The following is an 18,105-nucleotide window of genomic DNA, read 5'->3' on the forward strand; positions in this document are numbered from 1 at the left end:
GAGTATCTCATGATCTCGTCATGTGATTTATTCAGTCACATTGAATTGCAGTGATGAAATATATTTTCCGCGGAATTCACTTTATTGTTACTACCTCTTCCTTTTTGACAAATAAATAGCTGGATGAAAACCTACTCCAATAATAAAAATTAGTATACATTACATCACTTATAAATTCACAAAATATACATGTGTTTTTAATAAATATTGTATATAAAATTGTTAAACATTTGTAGTTGCTTTCATATTTTTATCTAAAGTTAGTTGGAAATTTAATGTTTAAATAATTACAAATTAGATACTTTACTTTCGACGTGAAATTCATCATTATTCTTTCCCAAATAGTCTATGGGGATGTAGATAATTATATCACAGTTTAATTATATTTTTAAAGCGATGCTGTTTGTCGTTGTAACGTGTGTTGTTGTTGTGAAAATTTGTCGATGCAATTTTTCAAATGGTTGAAAAATGGACACGTGAGCTGTTCATAGCTTAGAATTCGCGACAAGCGATTACATGATGCCCTACCTTTAGATGTACCCATGGAATATTATATATATGTAATTCTATGACTCTGACACTTTATTGAAGAATAAAAATATAACCTAAAAAATACAAGTGTCAATAGTAAAGTACTTGTTTGTTATGGTTAATATTAATAATTATAAAGCATGTGCCAAACGAAACATCATCAAGATCAAGAAAGTTCAGAAGAAGAAGCAGTACACATGATGAGTAACACAGATGAAAGCGATGTTAGCATGAGTGATTCCAGTTCAGATAATGAAGATGTGAACGGAAATGAAAGTTCTATTTTAGATAACAGTGAATCAGATATAGAAGAATCTCAAGAAATTGAAGACAAAGAGGAGGATGAAACTATAAAAGCTATAAGAAATGAAAACCAGCGAGAAAGAGATCGTCCTCCAAATATACAATGCGAAGATTTTATTACAGATATATCATTTCATCCTCACAATAATTTATTAGCAGTTGCTAATATTGTGGGTGATGTTTTACTATACCAGTATTCTAACAACGAGAATAAATTGATAAATACTTTGGAACTACATACAAAAGCCTGTAGGGATATTGAATTCAGCCTTGATGGTAATTTATTATTATCAACATCAAAAGATAAATCTGTAATGATCAGTGATGCAGAATCTGGAAAATTGGTTAAATTCTATGAAAATGCTCATGAAGTTCCTATATATTGTTTGAGTGTTATTGATGAAAATATCTTTGCCACAGGTATGTTACAGTAGATAATTATTATCTCAATATGTATTAACATTTTTATTTATAAAAAAAGTTGATTCTCTTTCAACCCATATTTCAAAGTGTCAAACAGTTCAAACTGTGTATTAACTTCCATATTAACTTTCCTCTAGTTTTGCAGATGTTATAATTGACATATTGATTTATTATTAATTTCTTATTTGATCATGTTTGATCACATCTGTAGTGTAAATATTTGTCATTATTTACGTGTTTAACATATCATTATTCCTAAGAGGACTTAACTAACAATTAGTACATTTGCAGAAGAACAAATAAACTGGTTAATTAACGTATGTTTATTATTTTTAGTAATTATTGAATTATGAACAAATTATTAATGATACAGTATATTCAAAACTCATTATTTTAATATATTTAAATTTTTTTGTTGGTTAAGTACGACCTATTGGTATTTGAAATGCTTCTAATTTGTACATTATAACATCCAAGAAATTACTCATCTTGTATTGCATTCATTGCAATTCTGCTATTACATGTTTAAAGCAATTTATTTAATTTTGTACGAAAATAATTCTTCATTCTTATCATATTCCTTTGATTCTTGGTATTGATTAAATCATGGAAATAATATGTATCTTTAAGGTTAAGTTTCTTGATGTTTCTGTCTTTCAAAAATTAAAAAAAAATCTAATTTTAAAATATAAATTACCGAAATCAAGAAGATTTAGAAACATTCTTCTACTTATATATTGAATATTGCTATTGCTAGGAGATGATGATGGTACAATAAAATTGTGGGACTTGAGAGAAAAAAGTGATAAACAAATATATAAAACAAAAAAAAATGAGGACTATATTAGTGATATGGTCACAAATGAACCTAAGAAGTATCTTGTGTGCTCTAGTGGAGATGGATCTATTATAAGCATTGATTTACAAAACAGGTTTGTTAGTTTTTAAGAAATTTCAATATATCACATTAAACATCTTATTGTTCAGCTAACTTTTGTACACTATGCAAGTATACTTTTTCAGAAAAGTACATATGCAGTCCGAAGAATACGAGGAAGAATTAACATGTTTAGGAGTATTTCGATCAGAAACTAAATTAATATCGGGATCATCTAAAGGGAAACTGTTTGTATATAATTGGGAAGAATTTGGACTCCATAGTGATATTTTCCCCGGGCCGAAAACATCTATCAATGCTTTAATACCGATAACAGAAAATATAGTAGTGACTGCTTGTGAAGATGGAAATCTCAGGGCTACACATTTATTTCCACACAGACATTTAGGTGTAGTTGGACAACACGATTTATCAATTGAGAATGTTGATATTTGTAACACTGGACAATTTATAGCTTCCAGTAGTCATAATAATGATATTAAATTCTGGAATATACAGTATTTTGAAGATTTCGAAAAAGTGAATCATAAAAAACATAACAAAAAGAAGGAATTGAAAAATAACCTTCCATCATCAAACATCAAAAATGCCTCAGAATTTTTCAGTGGCTTGTGTTAATTTATTTTAATATATAAATTATATTCATATGGCATTATGTTGGGTAATAAAACAGTTTAATTTAATTATCCTTTTTTTTTTATTTTCTTGAAGGTGTTTGACAACTGAATCACATCTGAATATCCTTAATATTTGTCAAATATACTCATACCTAAAATGGTCTATTTAGATCACGATCTGTGATCCTAATAAATGATCGCGATTCAGCTTGTCAATATAGGATGTTGTTTGACAATTTGATGTAAATGATCACAAAACATCCAGAAATTTAGAAATCTTGATTGCAATCCTGTGATCACTATCAAGTTTGAACGTGTAAGTACAACGCTTTAGTCTCATAGAAAAAATATTAAAGGTAGAGAGAGTAGCATATAAGTAAAATTGTATCATTGGACGATAAAGAAAGAGCATCAGTTTACTCGTAGATGACCACACCCTATAGATAGTCTACTCGAATTCTCGTATCAGCGATATCTTTTGGTTCATAAGCACGATCGTGATTGTTAGTTACCACTCTCTATCTCCCTCTACTAGTCAATAAATTCAAAGCTTGTTACTTTTTTTGCCATTCCTACCACTTGAAACTTCGACGTCATTTCGATCCAATCAGAATATAGTAGAAAGAATTGGAGAATCGATGTTCTTTGTTTCCCATTCATCGCCCTCTACTTGTTCCATATCTTCTCTGTGTTTAGTTTGACACCAATCGTCAAGAAACATATCCAATAAGAAGATCAAATTGCATGTAAATTTCCCAAACATAAATTTATTTCTGCCATCGTGGCGCTGGCTGGAATTGTGTGGATATGATTAACATGGAATATAGTAGGTGTTCTGTATTGCAGATTTAAATGAACCGCGAAAATAGATTAGTTCTGCCACCTGCCGTCGAGGGCACTGGCATCGAAAATCCGCCATGTTTATAATAAATAACAAATATAGAGATTTTACCTCTATGGTAACAACAAAGTTTGTATTTCTCTTGAGATATGTATGCTAATAGATTGACGGCGCGATGACGTACCCATAGGCATAGCATTACTATGACTGTACGATTCTTTCTGATACTTTTTATACTGAAAAGTTGTGCCAAATTTAGAAAGAAACAACCACTGGTATAAGGTAGAGTTATTTTTGTTCCACAGTACGGAGATTGGTTGAATGAGATAAGGGAACAAGTGAAATTGAAATGAATACATCTTCTAGCCTTTGATGGAGATAACTATACCGTAAGTATCTATCTCCTTTTTACATAAGGAAAGGAATTTTATCGAATGCGCAATCTAGTATTACTATATCTATGCACGAACCTAGATAAGAGCTCGACTTGTAACCTTTATTTCTTAACAGGAGACATTATTGCAGGGTATTTTGATTCTTCAATATTTCCACCTGTAGCAAGCAATAATTTGTAACAACGTAACTTTAACTACATTTTATATGTAGTGGTTACTTAGATAACTCAAAATCTTAGTCCGATATGATAAAAATGAAGAAGAATACCAGTCCATTTGACGTGACATTTGTTGATTAATTTTTTGTTTTTATAATGTTTTTTATCTTTAATCTTATCTTTGGTCATTTAGTTCAATAGAGTAAGTTGAATATAAGATAACAGGTAAATTGACAACAATCCCAGAAAATATGACAATGGGAGATGAAACTCCTGTGACAACATTAATACTGCCTGTATTAATACGCCCTATTCTATCAGAGGTATGTGTGTGTAAATTTAACAAAAACAATGTAACTAATCATTCATTTGTAGCTAGAAAAACAGGATGTTTCGGCGTCGCAGACCTTACGGTCAGCTCTAACTAAAGCAGAAGCATCACATCCAGGGCTCACATATGACCTTGTTATTGGTATTTTACGGAAAGGGGATCTAACAGTCAATATGAATGAAAGTATTTTACGCTTACAAGGGGCAGTATCCGACTCTGATGGTAATTATATGTCTTATATCTTATATTATTAACATTAGTTAATAAGTAATAGTTCCGATTCCACAAATATTGTACATAATTCACTTAGCATAGAATTGAATGATCATTTGGAAACAAGAACTGACTTAAAAGTTATATCATTAATTAGCAGTTAAACAAGCATACAATCCTACACTTTTTTACTGCACTTATATAGTTATGTAGTTGATGAATAAGATTTTTTCATATTTTAAATTAGAAGTATATTTTAAATAAAATAATTTGTTGGATGAATGGGATTTTATATAAAAAATTGTCATGAAGGTTCTAGGAATATTTGATAACATAAAATTCTAATTTTTTATCTATTATTACTATTCTTGAAATTTAATGAAATATTTTGGAATAAAGAGGATAAGAATTTGTTTATTATAATTAAAATTATAATTTTAATACATATTTAATATTATTTGGTAAATCTGCAAGCTATACCTCTTATATCCATAGAGATAACCTATTTATTACAACTTGAACATAAAGTAATAAGATTCCAAAAAAGTGATGAAACCAGCAAATCTATGTTCAGCAATTATTAAATCATAATTTAGTGTAAGTTGGAATTCAGATAGAAATATCTTGCAGTTTTTTATTATTTAAATAAATACCACTTTTAAATTTGGCACTGATGTACAGTGAGGTTCGAATATAACTTTGTTTGAGAACTAATGCATAATCATCTGGGTTTAAAACCTTTTTCTAAATACGGGAATGATTTTTGAAGGGGTATAATTATCCCTGAAAGCCACTAGTAATTACTACTTTAAGACATTGTCAACTTGTTTCTTTTTTTAACACTCCGGTATACTCAATACTTCCTTTGATTGAACTACTTTACTAGGAAATAATTTATATTTATATTACAATTTTCATGCACCAATTTTGACCACGATATTTCAAGATATGGAGCTATAACCATTAAATTCTGTCAATTTTCTCAATAAATAAGGTGAATGGAAAGGATTTTTTACTATTTTCAGTTGTAGAATATCGTCTCAATCGTTCAGAAGATGCATTCCAAGAGCTAAACAGAAAATCAGCTGCGTTAAAAAGAATCCTCAGCAGAATTCCAGATGAAATCACAGATAGAAAAACCTTTTTGGAAACTATAAAGTTAGTATTATATTGAAGTTCAGTAAAAATATAAATTTTACATCTGCCCCTTGAAAGTATTTAATGTATTTGTTTTTCTGTGTATTTTCTCTAAGTACATAATTGGAAGAATAGTAATTATAATTATAACCTCTTAGTAGGCTTATCCTCTAAAAAAATGACATGTCGCTGTAACTCAAAACCAGAAGCTATTTTATAAGTTTATATTCAGTTTCACTTGTCCCCCTGTGTATAATGAAATCTTGGAAGTTAAATTTGATTTAATCCCCGATCTCAGATTGAGTTAAAATTTTGCATGCATGTATAAATCAGATGACAATGCAACATTATTGTTACATCGAGCTGTATTGATGATGGGGAAGATGGCCATAGGAATTCCATAATTAAATGAAGGAAACACTCCATCGAGTTTGGGCTCATCGTGATAGTAACAGAAAAAAGAAGGTGCTAAATGTTTTTAATTATACTGTCCATTTTATTAACAAATAATAAAAGCTTGTTTTTAAAAAGCTTTTTTTTAATTTTATTTGAACTAAATACAGTAGGTGAAAAATCTGAGAAACCATAAAACTTAGACTGAAATCCTGCAGAACCTTATTACTATGAATGAGAGAGTAACTAATCTTATTTTTCAATTTCAAATATTTAAGTTGTATTCTGTACAATAATAATTTTTCTTTTAAGAATAAGATTCATAATATGTCAACAAAATATCAATACTTTCTTATAAAATCGAGGTATTTTTTAGGGAAATTGCTAGTGCTATAAAAAAATTATTGGATGCTGTAAATGCAGTGAATGGATTTATACCTGGTACAGCAGGAAAGCAGTCTTTAGAACAAAGAAAGAGGGAGTTTGTGAAGTATTCTAAAAGATTTAGTAATACATTGAAAGAATATTTTAAAGAAGGACAGTAAGTACATTCCACTTCTAACTTTCCAAATTTAATAACAATTCAACTAATACAGTTCAAAAAAGAGAATATAGAGTATAATAATTGCTATTATTCAATAAATGTCAGTTAAACATATCCAATTTCAAGATAAAATGTACACTTGCTATCTATTTTGTAATTACTTTCTTGAACTAATTATGCTAACAAGGAAAACTTAATACCTTCGAAATAACAATGATAGGTATAGGCCAAAAAAGTTAGGTGATGGACAATATTAAATCCTTATGAACGCTGAAATTAAAGGAAGAGACCATCACCAGATTGATGAAATTGCAGCTAATATGATGGCTAGAACATAAAACTAATAAAAAATAATAGTGAAGTAAAAAAATTAGCAGAATGAACCAAAAAGTTAATGTGACAAATGATCTGAACAAAATAGGAGTCTGCAGATGTTGGGAGTAATACCCAGGATAGAAAAAAATGAAGAAAAATATGCAAAACATGCAAGAAACTTTAGTTTTAAAAAAGAATAATGGTTAGAAGTGGATTGCCTCGCAATAAGAAATGAGTCAAACAGCTCTTGGTCGAGCAGTTTCTATTCCTATTGGAATGTACAATTGATTATATATAATTGTTGAGAGAGTGATGAATAGTAACAAAATAGAAGAGCATGAACAGAAAACTATATAGTATATAAACATGTAAAAAAGAAAAAGTATATTTATCGAATGGCTTGTCTATGGATTTTTAAACCTAAACTAATCATACCTCTTTAATCAGGACTGGATGAGACTAAATAAAAGGAAATTAAAAAACCAGAGCTGGACTTGACTTATTCTTTATCTGTTTCATTCTCTAAAACAAATTAGATTGCAATAGTAATTGAATATTAACTTATGTAAATGTAATATTTGATATTAAAAAAAAAGTTATTTAAATACAGATACTTTTGTTGACACAAAGCACAACTTACAAAGGCAGCTAATGTTATGAATTTAGGCCTCTGATCCTATTTTTTTTCTTTTTTAGTGCCAATTCAGTATTTGTTAGTGCATTATATTTAATTCACCAGACGAATATGATCATAACCACAGTGAAGAGCAAGTGCGAGTAATAAAAGTATAAAATTACAGAAAATACGCGCTATTCCTTGTTGACGATGGTCGACTAAATGACTAAATAAATTAATAAAACGAAATTTGAGTCATATCTATTTATTTTTTTTCTTATTTTCTTTTTAAAAACAATATTAAAATAATTGATAAAGTTCACAAACAGGATTTACATATTTTATTGTCTCATTTTAACAAATATATATTTATTGCTTTAGACCTTTATGCTAATGGGCATCATTCAATTTTTTATATGGAAAGTAAATTCGAAATTTTTCAATTCCACTGTTATACAGGGTCAGCAAAAATACACTGCGCCACAAATAACACAATTTTAAAAATAAAAAAATTGCCTTTAAGTTTTTTTCAAATCTGATGACACTGGAATAAAATAATAATATGGGCATATACAAATTTTTATTAATGAATTTTTAAGAAATATATCATTGATTATTAAGTATTATTTTTTTATTACTACTCACGTCCTTCGTAGTTAAAATCAGCCAACAAACCATATAATCCCACTAGTGTTTAACAGAGTTATAATAAGCACCTGTTATAGATCAAGCTAAAATTGCAATTTTTAGTTTTCTGGGGGTAATTTTATAACCATAGCCACTTTTGATCGTGCAATGTTGTTAATTGATAAATTTTTCTCTCTTGTATATGGTGCATATGCGGTTTTAGATTCTGTTATTTATCTAGTAGTGTAGATGACCTCCTTGAATTACAACCATATCCATGATGGTCCCTTAACATAATTTTTCCTCCAAATTTATTGTCCTATCAACATTGTTTTTGTTTTCTTGTACATATAAAAGATGCTACATATGATCTAAGGTTAAAAAAGAACCATCACTTCTATAGGAAAGAAATTAGACTTCTTTGCACATTATCTTCACTAATTTGGTAGTTATAAATACAGTATATTTTTTATGCAATACAGTGTTTGCAACAAAGTTAATGCTTTTGCAAAAATCATGCCACTTGAAATTATGACAAGTAGTACATTCTCCAGTCGATATATTTTTATTCTCACAAACGTTTTGGAGGAGTTTTGCTTGGAGGTGGCTTTTACGAATATTTTAAAGCAAATTGATAACAGAAACCATACAATTTACTTTTTGCTGAATTTTTTTAATATTCTGATAAATACAAAAACATTTACAACATTGAAAATATATATGTTTAATTGATCGGCCGCAGTTTTTAAATTTTAAAAAATATAATTTTGCAACGCAGTGTATTTTAAACAGGAGAAATTATCAGTACTCCCTTTTTATTGTGGAATTAGTCATCCTCAAATGGTAGAAAAATTCCCATTTCTTGTAATAGAAAAAAAGTATAATGCAAATGTAATGTTCATCTCTAGTACCTTTCACCATTAAACCATAGTGACAAAAACTATTTTAGGCACTTCCGAGCATCTTTTAATCGACCATTGTACCAATAGTCAACCTCTTCAAACAATACTAGATTTATTATTTTATATTACTTACTATTTGTTTTAATAAATTAAAATGTACTCCCGCATACTTGTTAACAACTTTTTCCCTATTGGTTAAGGTTTAGAGTATTAAAAATTATTATTAAAAAGAATATGTAATATATGTTATAAAATATATAATGTTGTTATGACACATGTTTGTGTTGATTGTATAGACGTATAAATAAGCGTATTAAAATGATTTCAATTAGTAGTAGTTCTATTTTTCAATTTTATTCCCACCTGACAATTTTACATTGATAACACCTAATCTTAGAGATTAATGTTGTTACTAATTGACATAGACCGTGACGCCAGCTCTTCTGTAATATTTTAATCGAATCTAAAGCTAGGCGGAAGCACTGGGTACTTTTTTTGTATTTCTTTGAGTGACTAATTATTTGTTTTAGTGATTTTTTATGGAGACACTTTTTAAGAAGGCCTTTTTGTTTGTTTATGGCCAATTAGTGATTCCCAAAGAATCTAAAATTCTGGAAACTGAAAAAGTACATGAAACGAGTCTCTTACAGCCGAATTTGATGTCATAGTGAACACATCGGGATAGTAAAAAGAAAACTAGATGGTAAATAAATTAGAAGTGTTTAGGGTGTTTCCCCATAACTATTCTGGCTTCATTGTTATCTGTTGTTTCTTTGACACGTTGGTCTGCTTTTTCGTTTCATGGGATGAAGCCCAAATAATTGAAATGAACCAGTACATTTCTCTGAATTTAATACCCAGTTTTTTGTTAAGATCTGCTTTGACCATGTTAATCCTCTATCTAGGTACATACCCAGGTGTTTTGTCTCATTTTCTTGTTTTAACTAAATGTTGTTAAGTGTCACTGGTGGGTATGTGTCTTCGTGTAAAGTAAATGTTCCCTAATTTGACTTATTCACGTTAGAATTGTTTATCCAGATTTGACTTTTATTTAAACTCACTTGTAAATTATTGCAATCATATTGCTATTTCTGTTTTCATGGTGATTGGCGGATCAGAAGTATAAATTAGATAGAGTACAGAATACTTTCTTATGGTACCCTACAGTTATCTTGTATGTTGACATTTTACAAAGAAATGTTCATCCTCCAAATATAATAATAATAGGTAAAAGTGACATGGAAGTTTATTTTTGATTTTATATAACAACTCTGTGTCAAACCTTATCAAAAGCTTAGCTGCTATTTTGAAATGCTGCTGAGACAAAAAATTTTTTTTTCAAAGCCTTTGTTAATGATTTCTACCACTCTATAGATTGCTCTATCATACGATGTTGCTTACAAAAGTCAAATTTATAATTAAAGGTCAGTTACTGGACGATATGACGTTGAAGTAACAAAATTGTGAAAAAAAAACGATGAGGTTGTGGTAGAGATCATTAAGAAGCAATTGAAAACTAAATAATGTAAAAGGGTAAATGGTATAGATATATAAATAAATTCAAAATAGTATTGTAAGTAGAAGTTTATAGGTATAGATAAACTATAAATTGATGTTTAAACGAACTACCCCAAATGAGAAAGAATATTAATATAAATAAAATATAGAAATTTCAGAATAATATAAAAGTTACTTTTATTAGTTTGAGGTTCCCGTATAATTGATTGTAAGTCTGGCAATATGAACGTTTCCAAAAATGATATATAATTCATTTTATGGAACAAAAAATAAGAGAGCTGTACTATTTTTTCACAATTGTTTCTATTGTAACTTTCTGAGGTTTATTTAGAATAAAATAAAATACCATCGTCGAAAAACTTAAGATAAGACAAGAAATGATAACATAAAAAACGTATCTGAACCAAAAATCATTCTCGATAGAATCAACTCTTAACAAGTACCATAACAAACACATTATAATATTTTCTGTAAAAACCACTATGAAGAATCCATAGAAAATTAACGTAGCTTTTTTAAACTTAATCTTGAATTCAATTATACAAAAAATATATACAAGACCTATAAATAGAAAAAATACGGATTTAGATCTTTTAACTGCGTCTGATTTGACATCATAAACGAGAATAACTACAATCAATATAAAATGGATGGTTAATACGTAGATAGTTTCTTTCATATAAAAGTATGCGAAAATAGATATCGTCAAAACTCTGGCTAATAAAAATGTGAACCACCAAACAATAGCTATCAACTTTCCGGCAAGATCATCATCCTCTAAACCTTTTACGTTTATAACTCTAGAAATGTTGAAGTCTGGTTCTGTATAATCAGAGACAAGGCTTTGGCTAGATACAATTCTGTTCGAATCATCAATTATTGGCACTGCGTATGATCCAGATGTATCTGTAAAATAACTATTAGTTAATGCACCATAAATTGTAATTACATGTATTCAATGGTGGATTTACCAGTAGGTTGAGTAGTTTGAGGCCTACAGCTTCAAATTTTTTCAATTTATTTACAAAATTTTAACAAAAAATATTACTACTGAATACACTGTTTACACAACCACTTACGATTACACTGTCTGATGCGCGTTTCGATAACCACGTTATCGTCTTCAGAGACTGAAGGTAAACTATTTACTTTTTTACTTTCAGTCTCTGAAGACACAAATTTGGATATCGAAATGCGCGTCAGACAATGTAATCATGAGTATTGGTGTAAACAGTGTATTCAGTATAAGTATCGCCAACGGTTCCAGAAATTCCAGCTTAGTTAAGGAGAAGAAGAAGACAAGGAGAAGATGAGTTTTGAATTTTTAAGTAATTTGCTAAACGCTCTGTTAAACTTGCTTAAAATTATGTCTTTCAATAATTTTTTTCCATGAAAGTAATCAAGGATCTTACACGAAACAATTATAAAGTTAAAATTGTCAAATAAGGGATCCAATTGGAGAGGTGTGTAGAAGCTGCCAAAGACGGATAGCCAACAGGTATAAAAACGGTAAATCCGCCACTGCAGTATTGTTTAACATTAATTAACTGAATATATCGACTTCTTAAGTAAAAAACAGCAAATATTTTTCCAAATAAGGTTAACAATATCCTTCATATGTATAATGAATGAAACTATTTTTATCAGAATTTTAGAGTCGACTCATTAGAATACTTACATTGTGGTGGTCCATCTACTTCGTCTAGTCCTTCATCTAAAATTTTAATTTTTGTTTGTACATTCTCATCAAAGTCGGTTTCTAAAAGTGTATGTCTGTGATATAGTCCAGAGGTTGTTGGTTCTAAATAAAAATCACTACTTCTTCTCCTACTTAATCTAGAATATCTTGGAGGATCTGAATCATGTTCATTAACCAGTTGACTGTTCGTTAGCCTCTCTTCTTCATTTCTGTGAAATAAATATGAAAGGATACTTGATATGTAAAATTTGGTGCTCATTACACTTCGACAACAGATAAAAACGTCGAAACAGTTATAAAAATAAATAATAAATCAACGAACTATTTTGATATATTGAATATACAATACATTAAGATATCTATAATAATATTATAAAGATTAAGAGTTTGTTTGTTTGTTTGTATGAACGCGCTAATCTCAGGAACTGCTGGTTCGAATTGGAAAATTCTTTTTGTGTTCGATAGTTTATTTATCGAGGAAGGCTTTAGGCTATATAACATCACACTGCGACCATTAGGAGCAATGCATCAGTGAAAGATGTTGCAAAAACTCAAAAATTATTCATATTTGAGGGCTTCCGTAACGTGCGTTGGGTAAACATTTAAGTGACCAAAAAAATATGTATGCAAGAATTAACTTTAGTAGTAGTGTCGTCAGGAATCGCTGCAACTTTATTAGCAGGTGGACGCACAACTTATTCCACTGTTTCTTTACAGAAAGATAGCGAAAAGTTTTACAAGACGTCATAAATAATCTGGGTCGAATGTACCATGATCCATTGAGCTCATGTAGAGGCTCTAGATAGTACTCTTAGAGATATTAGATGTGATAACATCATGGATGAGATGCTGGTGATTTTCAACAAACGAGCAGACATTGTAAAATCTTGTCTAAAAGTTCCCCATTAAGGAAGTTTTTTCATACCTTTAAAGTGTCTACCAATATGAGTGCACATTTGAGGGAAGGTAGTACAAATTTCCCTTCAAAGTTACTTTTAATAGGACACGGAAAAGTACCTCATTTTGATTATAAAATTGATCGCGATTTAAGAGAAAGTTTGGGGATTTAATATCGAAAGTGTACTCTGATATCATCAAAATAGAAAATAAAGATTATGAATGGATGTGTCAAAGGGCAATATTGACGGCGAAACAGTAGCGTTGACGAAATTAACAACCTAATTTTAACTAAACTTCCATCAGATATAGTTACATAATGATAATGTAATGAATCAAGAAGATGCGGTCCATTACCCACAGGAGTTTCTTAATTCTTTAAAACCGAGTTGCTTTCCTCCACATAGCTGCCCCAATAATTTTACTTTGGAATCTTAAACTACCAAAGTTATGTAACGGGACTGGTCTTCAAGTCAAATGGTTCCAAATGATTTAATTTCAAAAGAATTAAATTTCCCGTTATGTTATTCTTTGCCGTAACAATTAATAAAACACGTAGGAATTCATTAACGTCAAGACTGCTTTTCACACGGCTAAGTAAGAGTGCATTCCTCCATTAAGCACTCACGACAATCACGATTTTTCCGTTCCATTTAATCATTTTTCAGGGTATCTGCAACTATAAACTACACTAGAAAAGTGAGGTTGTGTTTTTGATGTTCAGCGATGATCGTTACATTTAGTCCAGATCGTTATAATCGTAAACCCAAATGAAATGGAGTACGAGGCATTTTGAGCGTTGAGATAAATATTAACGAATGGAAAAACAAAAAAATAAATCGAAAACTTTATGAGGTTATGTTGTAATAAGTTATTGAATTTTTTAGTGGAGAGACATTCTCGCCCCGATCACAACGATCGTAGTCGCTATGTGGAGCGCCCAAAACAGTATTTTAGGTGCCGTGAACGCGTAGTTTAGTGCACCAGTGTCAATCAATCAAATCAGCATGTTTAGGGCGCGTTTTCATGCTGACAACTAGCAACGGGCAACCGGCGACGGAAAGGTAGTGGCGGGGGAATGTTTTTGCAGTTAAAATTTTTCATCTGCAAGGACTGCTTGCATGTTGCTGTTGTACTTGCGCGATAGCATTTTCATACCTTTGACGATATGCCGGTGTACAGTGCAAATACATTTTTAACTAATTTTCAGTCTGTAAACATCCAATGAATAATAACACTACAGACACACCGACATCAAAACATAACCTTACATTCCAACCGGTTGCCCGTTGCCAGCATGAAAACGCGCCCTTATACGATTAAAGATGTTTGCTGGTACCAACTCGTACAATCCTTTCAATCGCGGTTTTAACCATTATAAATCGAGGACCACCGAATCTCTCCGGAACACAAAATAAACGAAGCGAATAGTTAAAAAAATTTATAATAAATATGAAAATTACAATTACGAATCAGTCAACGTAAATGGGTTGGCAACACTGCGTTTCTCAAGAATTGCCGGCAATCATATATTATAATAATTATAACAAAAAAAAGAAACCATTGCGTGACTCACGAAAGGTAAATTATCACTTAACTACAAAAGGTAGCTAATATATGGAAAATATTAAAAATTGGCGGCAACCCGCTTCACTTGCCTACAATCCATGACCTATATCATCTAAACTACTACTGTCGGCGATCTGGATCATACTACTAGTTCATAGTTAGTTGATAATACATAGTTGTGAGCGGTCAGCGAGCCGTTGAGCACATAGGCCTTCAGAGAGACCCATCGTGCCCCATCTGACGTTACCAAAGACCGATATCATTTGAGAAGCCGATCAGGCGCTTTGGCTTGAACCCCTTGATGTCATTAGGCAAGTTATGAGTTTTGCCTAGGTGTTTAAATCGCGCTCGTATGAGTGCAGGGCACTCACAGATCACGTGGTCTGCGATTTAGTCCTCCTCCATGCACCAACGGCACTCCAGATCTTCCGTGATGCCCATAGTGTGGAGATGGCAGTGTCTAGTCACTAGATCAAACTACTACTCTTAGAATAAAAATCTGGCGCGTTTAAACCGATCGCTAGATCTTCGGACATATTCGGCCTGAAGACGCAGCAGCGCGGAAAAATATAAATTCGAATTAACTCAAAATATTAAAGTGTTCTTCCACTGTTTCCCTATTTTGCTCTCTCTCTTGCTCTCTGGTATCTTCCATGCAAACCAACCAGAAGTACTTTAAAATTATTTTCTTTTAAAAGCTGCTTAATCGCGATCATAATAACAGAAATTGACGCGGTCGAAGTGCTTTAATAAAATTGGTCAATTTTAGAGTATGATTTATAGTTACCTGCTTTGGGGAACAAAATGTCTTCTCACTACCACATTGGAAGCTTGAACATTAGCCACGTGTTGTTTGTACCATGGATATTGTTTCCCTGTTAATTTTTGGGATTTAAATCGTTGATAATAAGTAGTTGTTACGGAAACTTTTACTAAATTCAGTACAAGACTAAGTATTTGGGCTTTTTCTAAAAAAATACAATCCAAAATTTCATTGATGTAAGTCTGTTCTTAGTTTTTGAACAAATACAAAAAAAAACAATATTCATCTTGGTAATTAGCAAAAATAACCAAGTTTCAAAAAAAAACACATACTAATAGCTCTATGCTAATAAAAGTGGTCCTGACTCAAGAAAACTAATCACTTGACTTAGATCTCCTTCAATTTAAACATAATAAATGACGGATATCTCACACAACTTTCATAAGTTGATTCTAAAATAAATATTTCTTAAATCATCTCACCTGTTTGGCGATTTAGATCATTGTTATGTCGTATAAGAATATAGAGTTGTAATAAAACTTGTGGTAAAGCATGTAAATAAGATTGTAAGAATATGTACAACTCTATAGATCGAGGAGATGTAATGACAGATACAGCATCTTTAGTTGATCTCTCATCCGCAGCTCTTACGGCTTCTATAGACCAAAATATTCTTTCTGCAAATCTAAGAAACGAAATAAATATATAGTTAATGTTTATAGGATAACTTGCAGTACGATTTGAATGTAAACAAAAAAGTATAAAACATTATACACTATTATCAACTTAATTTTAAGACCTCAACAGGTCTTATAAGCCCAAGACTTAAGAGGCGCTCTACTGCTTTCTTCCATTTATTTTTAGTCATGGCTGTTTCATGCCAGTTGTCTATCCCTATTCATTAATCTTCTCTTCATATTTCTATCCATTTTTTTCGTGGACGTCATTTTTTACTTTTAGCTCCTACTCTTAATAAGGATCTTTTCACCCAACTATCTACGTTAGCTATACGCCCCATTCAACGGAGTCCTTTTGTTCTCCCATCTCAGCTTTGATCTCTGCATTCGTTCTTCTCCTCCACTTGTTTTTACTGCTGCACTCCTCCGAAATTTTCATTTTGTTTTCTTCTTTTTTGATCATGGCCAAACAATCGCTGCCATACAGCTTTGTTGGTTTTATAACTGCGTAGTCCCCCTAGGGCTCCAAACGTTTTGTTCCCACTCGTCAGTATTTTGTCGATTTCTTTGGTTCCACCTTCTCTGTCACTGTCACTCCCAGTTATTCGAGTTCCTGGACTTCATCAAATTTATGAGTCTCTTTAGTCACTTTTAATTTGTTGAAGTTATTCAAATCCCTTTCTTTTTCCATATAATTGGTCTTTTGTTTGATTATCGTATTCCATAATCTTTCACTTTCTTTTCAAAGAGTAGTAACATTTTTTCTAATCATTTTTCGTTCTACTTATATCTGCACGGATTTATGTTTTGTTGTTGTAAATCATCCCTCGGGTTTTGATACCACTAATTCTCAGAATCATTTTTAGTAAAAAGTTAAAGAGTACTATTGATAGTAGGTCTCCTTGCTTTAAACATCTTTTTGCTTTCAAAATTTTCCTTCAACAACTACTTCATTTTTGGTGTTATTCAACATAAGGCATAAAATATTTTGCAATAACTGTCTAAAAATGTATCTAGACTTTCCAAAAAATGTATAGAGATAGTAAAAGGTAATGTAGATTGAATACTCTTCAATATCGGTTCACCGTTTAAGACTAGTAAGTTATTATTTTTATGATTAATGAATTTCATTCGATTAAAGTTTTTCTTGTACAGTTTGAAAATAAAAAAAAACATTTACATACCTCCACATACTCCAAACTGGAAAAAGTAAATGTTCCAACACTTTTGTCCAAAACCATATTAAATTCACTTTTGAGCAAGACTCAAATTCAGGCCACAACTCCCAATTAGAAATAATTATAATGAAACTTGCCAATACTGGTATATATAAAATAAATAAAGTTAGAGAAGCCCAAATAGGATCTCCATTTTTATAATGACTAAAAATTACCGCAATATCCGCTGCTATTAAAAACATATAAAGAATACATGCACAAACTGAAGGTACTAAATAATTTACTAGAGCATCTTGCTTGGAATTAAGTTCATATGTTAACAAAACTTTTTTATTTGGTACATTTTTTACTGTACCCATTATTCATATTAATATATTATTGTACACTTATTTGTAGTTTTTTGTGACACATTATTGGAAAATATTTGTTGATGTATCTTATCTCTTACAGATAAACTAGATAAGGCAATTCCTATTTATGACTCTTTATCAGGTTACTCACTCTAGTTAAACTACAACATAATATAGGATATTGCTAAAAGGTAATATTATGCAGCCCCA

General features: G+C 30.7%; 3 protein-coding genes across 6 annotated transcripts; 2 read left to right on the forward strand and 1 right to left on the reverse strand.

Moving 5' to 3' along the window:
* The first annotated feature begins 570 nt into the window (after nt 1-570).
* Nucleotides 571-2,838, forward strand: LOC130450097 (WD repeat-containing protein 55 homolog). The gene is made up of 3 exons (XM_056788295.1): nt 571-1,254; nt 2,015-2,189; nt 2,281-2,838. The coding sequence occupies exons 1-3, from the start codon at nt 672-674 to the stop codon at nt 2,771-2,773; spliced, it is 1,251 nt and encodes a 416-aa protein (XP_056644273.1). The 5' UTR covers nt 571-671; the 3' UTR covers nt 2,774-2,838.
* Nucleotides 2,839-4,058: 1,220 nt separating this feature from the next.
* Nucleotides 4,059-9,581, forward strand: LOC130450026 (programmed cell death protein 10). 2 transcript variants are annotated; one of them, XM_056788181.1, is made up of 5 exons: nt 4,059-4,489; nt 4,542-4,719; nt 5,736-5,868; nt 6,617-6,781; nt 7,796-9,581. In XM_056788181.1, the coding sequence occupies exons 1-5, from the start codon at nt 4,418-4,420 to the stop codon at nt 7,878-7,880; spliced, it is 633 nt and encodes a 210-aa protein (XP_056644159.1). In that variant the 5' UTR covers nt 4,059-4,417; the 3' UTR covers nt 7,881-9,581. The 2 variants fall into 2 exon arrangements, with proteins under 2 accessions (XP_056644159.1, XP_056644160.1); XM_056788182.1 differs by having other exon boundaries at nt 4,208-4,489; nt 5,742-5,868.
* On the reverse strand, nt 7,965-17,977 carry LOC130450023 (uncharacterized). 3 transcript variants are annotated; one of them, XM_056788179.1, is made up of 6 exons: nt 17,761-17,847; nt 17,552-17,687; nt 16,173-16,375; nt 15,715-15,895; nt 12,441-12,670; nt 10,097-11,668 (listed from the first exon to the last, which is right to left on the reverse strand). In XM_056788179.1, the coding sequence occupies exons 1-6, from the start codon at nt 17,798-17,800 to the stop codon at nt 11,046-11,048; spliced, it is 1,413 nt and encodes a 470-aa protein (XP_056644157.1). In that variant the 5' UTR covers nt 17,801-17,847; the 3' UTR covers nt 10,097-11,045. The 3 variants fall into 3 exon arrangements, with proteins under 3 accessions (XP_056644155.1, XP_056644157.1, XP_056644156.1); XM_056788177.1 differs by having other exon boundaries at nt 7,965-11,668; nt 17,552-17,977; XM_056788178.1 differs by having other exon boundaries at nt 15,715-15,802; nt 17,552-17,904.
* Nucleotides 17,978-18,105: the final 128 nt, after the last annotated feature.

The sequence above is a fragment of the Diorhabda sublineata genome, chromosome 11, assembly GCF_026230105.1.
Source record: "Diorhabda sublineata isolate icDioSubl1.1 chromosome 11, icDioSubl1.1, whole genome shotgun sequence".
NCBI classification, from domain to species: Eukaryota; Metazoa; Arthropoda; class Insecta; order Coleoptera; family Chrysomelidae; genus Diorhabda; species Diorhabda sublineata.